The sequence below is a fragment of the Callithrix jacchus genome, chromosome 12 (assembly GCF_049354715.1).
Source record: "Callithrix jacchus isolate 240 chromosome 12, calJac240_pri, whole genome shotgun sequence".
In the NCBI taxonomy this organism is placed as follows: domain Eukaryota; kingdom Metazoa; phylum Chordata; class Mammalia; order Primates; family Cebidae; genus Callithrix; species Callithrix jacchus.
Genome location: NC_133513.1, coordinates 4,947,757 through 4,953,160, shown reverse-complemented (window position 1 = coordinate 4,953,160; position 5,404 = coordinate 4,947,757). Strand labels below are relative to the sequence as shown.

At 56.7% G+C, this 5,404-nt stretch overlaps 1 protein-coding gene across 1 annotated transcript; it reads right to left on the bottom strand.

Moving 5' to 3' along the window:
• Nucleotides 1-379: 379 nt before the first annotated feature.
• On the bottom strand, nucleotides 380-5,370 carry ELOB (elongin B). The gene is made up of 4 exons (XM_035266673.3): nucleotides 5,272-5,370; nucleotides 5,028-5,162; nucleotides 3,572-3,677; nucleotides 380-541 (listed from the first exon to the last, which is right to left on the bottom strand). Exons 1-4 carry the CDS (start codon nucleotides 5,353-5,355, stop codon nucleotides 429-431), a joined length of 438 nt encoding a protein of 145 aa, XP_035122564.1. The 5' UTR covers nucleotides 5,356-5,370; the 3' UTR covers nucleotides 380-428.
• Nucleotides 5,371-5,404: the final 34 nt, after the last annotated feature.

The following is a 5,404-nucleotide window of genomic DNA, read 5'->3' as shown; positions in this document are numbered from 1 at the left end:
GGAACTGAGTCTGTTGACTATATATTAGGTGTGACAGGAAAGCCACCTCCTTCCCTGGTTGCAGCTCCATTGTGGGTGGACCTGTGTGAGTCCACCTTGGAACATGCGGTCAAACCAGGACACTGGAAAAGAGGCCCCCGGGAGTAGACATGCAGGGTATGGGATAGAGGACATCTGGAAGGCAAAAGGCCTAGAACTGGAATCTCTATCGCGGAGGCTGGCTCAGGGCTGACTGGTGTGGCTGCTAAGAATGGCTTGGGTCTCAGGGCAACCCAGGGTCCCAGAGTCTGGCACAGGCAGCACAGGGGCAAGCAAAAGGAGCCCCTGAGGAGTGATACCCGTCCCAGGGAGGATTGGGAAAAAAGAGGCAGCAACCAGGCAGACTCCCAAGTCTCCTTTATTGAAGGGAATGGGCCTCTTCGGGGTCCTCACTGCACGGCTTGTTCATTGGCACTGCTTCCCGAGTCCTGGGGCTTCATCACGTCAGGCAGCTCGGGCGGGCTGGAAAATGGCTCGATGCACAGGGCCTCAAAGGTGTCCTCTGAGGGAAGGAGCAGAGTTGGAGGGCGGATCCTGACCTGGCTCAGCTGGGGCTTTGGTGTTCCTGTGTGATCATCTGCAGCTTTGGGGATCTCCATGTGAACACTTGTCCACACAGCTGGTCTCCACAGCCCTGACCCTGTTGCAGCTGCCTCAGTGGTCCCATGTCAATGTCTCCCACCCCTATGGGCCCAACCTGAGCATGGTCCCCTTCCCCCCAGCCCCTCCCACTGACCATGCTGGGGCCCCTTTCCTCATCTTCCATGTCCACTAGTAAGCCTGAGGGCTGACCATCTGCAGCCAGCATCACTCTTCACTCAAAATACCTCTGTCTCCTTGTTCCCTTCCCACCGTTTCCTTAATTTAAAATCAAACTAGACTATTCCTTTGCTGCATAAAACCTTCAGTGACTTCCCATCATGCCCCGAATTACCATCGTGTCCTTGCCTTTGGTCTCTCCTCTACCTCCCACGCTCTCAGGCTCTGGCTCTCTCTGTTCCCACGCTAAGTTCTTTCCTAACTCGGGCCTTTGCACTTGCTGGTCCCAGCACTCAGAATGGCTGGCTGCTTCTGGACTTTCAGGGTCCAACTCGGGTCACTGCCTCAGATGAACCTCCAGTCCACCCACCCCCAACAGTTAAGACATCCTGACACCCTGGGCATGGGGGCACTTACCACTGGACAAATTGCCCTTTCTTTTGACTGGCTCCAGGAAGGCCAAGGTCTTCCCTATGTTGTCCCTACTGTCACCCCAACACATAGCAAACAAACCCCACTTCACAGCTTTTTTCCTGTGCTTTCTTCCAGCAAGGAGACCCATCGATACCTGGCTCAGAGTTCGAAACTGATGAGGCATCCCACGGAAAGCTAGCATGCCTGGTGACAGTTCTGGCTGTCACAACTGGGGAGGTGGGGTGCTCCAGTGCTATCTAGTGGGTAGAGGCCAGGGATACAGCTCCACGTGCTATGGTGCACAAAGCAACCCACACAGCAACCCATCCAATGAGCCCACTGTGCTGAGGTTCAGAAACTGACAGTCTAATGCATCTTCCAGGCCACAAACCTGTGACAATTTGTGCCTTCACTACCTCCCTCGTTCTTTGGCAATGAGCCTGGACAATGCCCTTTAACATTTAATTTGACAGTTACCTCCTTGAGTGGTAAACTTGGGGTAGGGGGGAGGCCTGTGTCTCATCCTTGTGCATAAACACTGGGAGGCAGAGGATAGGGCACCCAGTCAAGGCCTGGGAACAATATGATGGGTTGAGCTGCACCCAGAAGTGTGTTTCTGCAAGCAGTCCACCCTGTGGCCCCCATCAAGACAGCCATCATCTGCAAGAGGGGTGATGTGACCTGGGCTCCAGAGCCACCACCACATTCCATGCCATACGAAGGGTTGGGGGGGAAAAACAAGTCACCTTCCTTAGCCTTGATTTTCTCATCTGCAAAACGGGTCTATCAGTATCTTCCAAGTCACAGCAAACTTCTAGGGTACCACTGTTCAGACTTTACGGTACACTTCTGGGAGAATGCAGCGCAGCTTCGTTTCAGGAAGCAGACCTCACAGAAAGGCTCCCTGGGCCAGGCACCAGGGCTCAAGCTTGTAATCCCGGCACTTTGGGAGACTGGGGTAGGCAGATAAGCTGAGGTCAGGAGTTTTGAGACCAGCCTAATGTGGCGAAACCCCATCTCTACTAAAAATACAAAATTAGCTGGGCGTGGTGGTGCATACCTGTAATTCCAGCCTCTCAGGATGCTGAGGCAGGAGAATCACTTGAACCCCAGAGGTGGAGGCTGCAGTGAGCTGAGATCATGCCACTGCACTCCAGCCTGGGCAACAGAGTGAGACTGTCTCAAACAACAAAACAAAAAAGTGCACCCCTGTACAGAGTACCACCTGTATGTCTCTGCCAGCCCTGCACCTGACTCCTAACATCAACATCTGGGCAGAAGGAGCCCACAGAAAGGCTCTGAAGCTTCCCATCTGTTGGGCACTGGCAGCAGACCACACCTGGGGTGCCTGAGGACTCACCTCCTTGCCACGAAGCTAGTCTCATCACACCCCTTTAAGGACAAGGGAACACTGGGGCCAGGAGGGGTGGGAGGGCAAGGTAGCTGGCCAGAGGATACTGCTGCTGCGGCTGAGACCTAGCCTGAATTTATGGAACTGAAAGGTGGAGCTAGGACTGTACTCTTCCTCATCAGCTCTTGCTATGTTTTCTTACAAGGCAGAAAAACACTAATAATTTCTAACTTTATCCAAGTTTTCTCAGCCATCCACATAGCAGTTAGGTCCACAGCCATGAAAACACAGCTCTTTAATAATCTCTGTTCAAATTCCCAGAGAGAAAACATTTTAAATCTCCCCTCCCTTTCTCTTAGGTGGAAGAAACCCTGGTGAGCAGTAAACCACTGCTAATCCCCAGGTTTCAAAGCTTGGGCAGGGGTGGGGTATGGCAGATGGAAGCGCAGGCTCTGGATGTGAATCCTAGATGTGACACTCCCAGCGGGTGGCCTAACCTTGCCAGGCTCACTTTACTGAACTTTAAAACTGGCAAAATCCAACTCTCAGCCACACAGATGCAGAGGGATTCAGGGATCACAACACAGAGCCTGGCATGCTGACTCCAGCAAGGGCTGGGCAGCCAGTATCTTAATTATGGCTCCCCACGTGACTGCCGGCAGGCCTGCGTCCTCATCTGCAAAACAGGGATGATGGTGTGCAGACCCCTGAGGGCGACTGAGAGGAGGAGATGGGACAGTGGAAGCAACACACAGTGACTCACAGAGCCAGGTACTCAGTGTGAGCCGCCTTTGGGAAATAAGCTTCGCTTTCCATAAGCATCTCATTTGCTTGCCTTTTTCTTTTTTTTTTTTCAAATGAGGAAACAAACACACTATGAAAGAATACTGCCAGCCCTTCAGGCATGGGTAAGACACTGTCCTGAAGGCTTCAACTCCAAGCTCCCTGATGACTGTCTTTGGCTGTTCCCAACCTGCTTGGCTGCCACCCAGCCCAGACCCCTCTCACCTGCCCGGAAGGCCAGCCCCACTGTGGCTGGGGCCTGTGGCCGTGCTGTTTGACTGGTGAAGCCACACTCGCCCAGTGTCTTGCCATCATCCAAGAGTTGGTCATCCTGAGAAGAGAAGCAGGATCTTGGGAGAGGCCCCACGTGGGGCAAGTCCCAAAGACCTCTGACCAGCAACTACAGGAAGTCACAGGAGGGCCCTCAGTGTGGCCCAGGACCACCACGATGCCTATCAAATACAAAGATTCCAGGGTTATATCCAAGAACTTCTAAATCAGAACCTCCTGGGGTGGGGCTTTAGTATATGCTTTTATCCAAATTCTCCAGGCAAAGCTGAGGAACCACTGAGCTAATCTGAAAATAGGCAGACCTGGGTTTCAATCTCAGCTCTGCCACCTTGGACAAGAAATTTGAACATTTTTTCTTTTTTTTGTATTTTAGAGACAGGGTCTCGCTATGCTGCCCCGGCGTGCAGTGGCACAGACCCTACATCAGCGCTATCATAGCCCCTTCTAGCTTAGAGCTCGGGGGGGCTCCAGCGACTCTCTCGCCTCATGTTTCAGAGCGTCTGGACTGCAAGAGCCACCACACCCAGCCGGTAGCTGAGCCTTCTGATGCCGTTTCATCATCTGTAAACTAGGAATCGCCAGAGTTCTCAAATCGGAGGGCCGCCAGAAGCTTGGAATGAAGAACATAGAGCACATGGGACATGCACGGGCAGAGTCGCTTAATACTAGCTAAGTCCCCGCAGGTATCACGGAGGAAGGGCCGTCAGGGACTGTGGGAGCTCGGGCTCTGAGTTTGGAGCTAAAAGTCAGTTCTCCAGCTTCCAGCTCTAGAATTTGATCAGTGCACGGACGCGACAACCTCCCAACGCTGGGAGACGCGAATCAGAGGCCGACGCATCTGACGCCCCAATGCAGACCCCCAAAGCCCAAGCCCTTCCGACTGAACAATCGCAGCTGGTGTGCGAGGGGCAAGGGGGGCTTCTAGAACACGAGCAGGAGCCGGGAGGGGGTAAGGAAGAACGAGCGGGACCTGACACCCTTCACCCCAGGAGCGTCGGGGGGGCAGCGTGACTCCGACGGGCCCGCGGAGAAAGCTGGGGATCAAGGGCTCGCGCGCGGTTCAGACCCCGGCGCTGCCAATGACCTTCGGCTGCTTAAACGACCAAGCTGAACCTCAGTTCCGTCGACTGCATGGCGCGGGCGGCACCGCTGCAGGGGGTGGGTGCCACGGTGCCCTCGGTGCCCTCGGCGCCCAAGACCCCGGCACGAGGTCTCGACTTGCGCCCCTGGACCGGAGATCCCCGCGGCGAGCACCCGCACAACGGATGTCCCAGCCCCGCGGCCCCGGCGCCCGCAGGCGTCGCCGGCCGCCACTGTTTACACCGCGAACAGCGTCGCCGCCGGCCCCGCGCCGGGCACCCTCTCCCGTGTGCGCGCCCGCGGCACCCACCTTGTACAGCCGCTGCTCGTCGGGCGGCCGCTTGAGGATGCCCTCGACGATGCGCTTCAGCTCGAACACCGTGCTGGACTCCTTGGCGTCCGTGAAGATGGTGGTCTTGTGGCGCCGGATCATGAGGAACACGTCCTGGGGGCGGCGGGCCGGCGTGAGGGCAAAGCCCCGGCCCCTGACGCGGCCCAGCCGCCCCCCGCCGCCCCCGGCCCGGCCCGGCCGCCCCTCCCCCACGCCCGCTCACCATCGCGGCGGCTGCCTCTCCCCTCGACGCGCCGGCGCGGCCGCGCTCCGCCCCGTTCCCGGCAGCCCGCGCGCGGCCCGGCATGCCCCGCGCCGCCCCGCCTCCCCTGGCCCCGCCCCGCCATGTGCTGCCC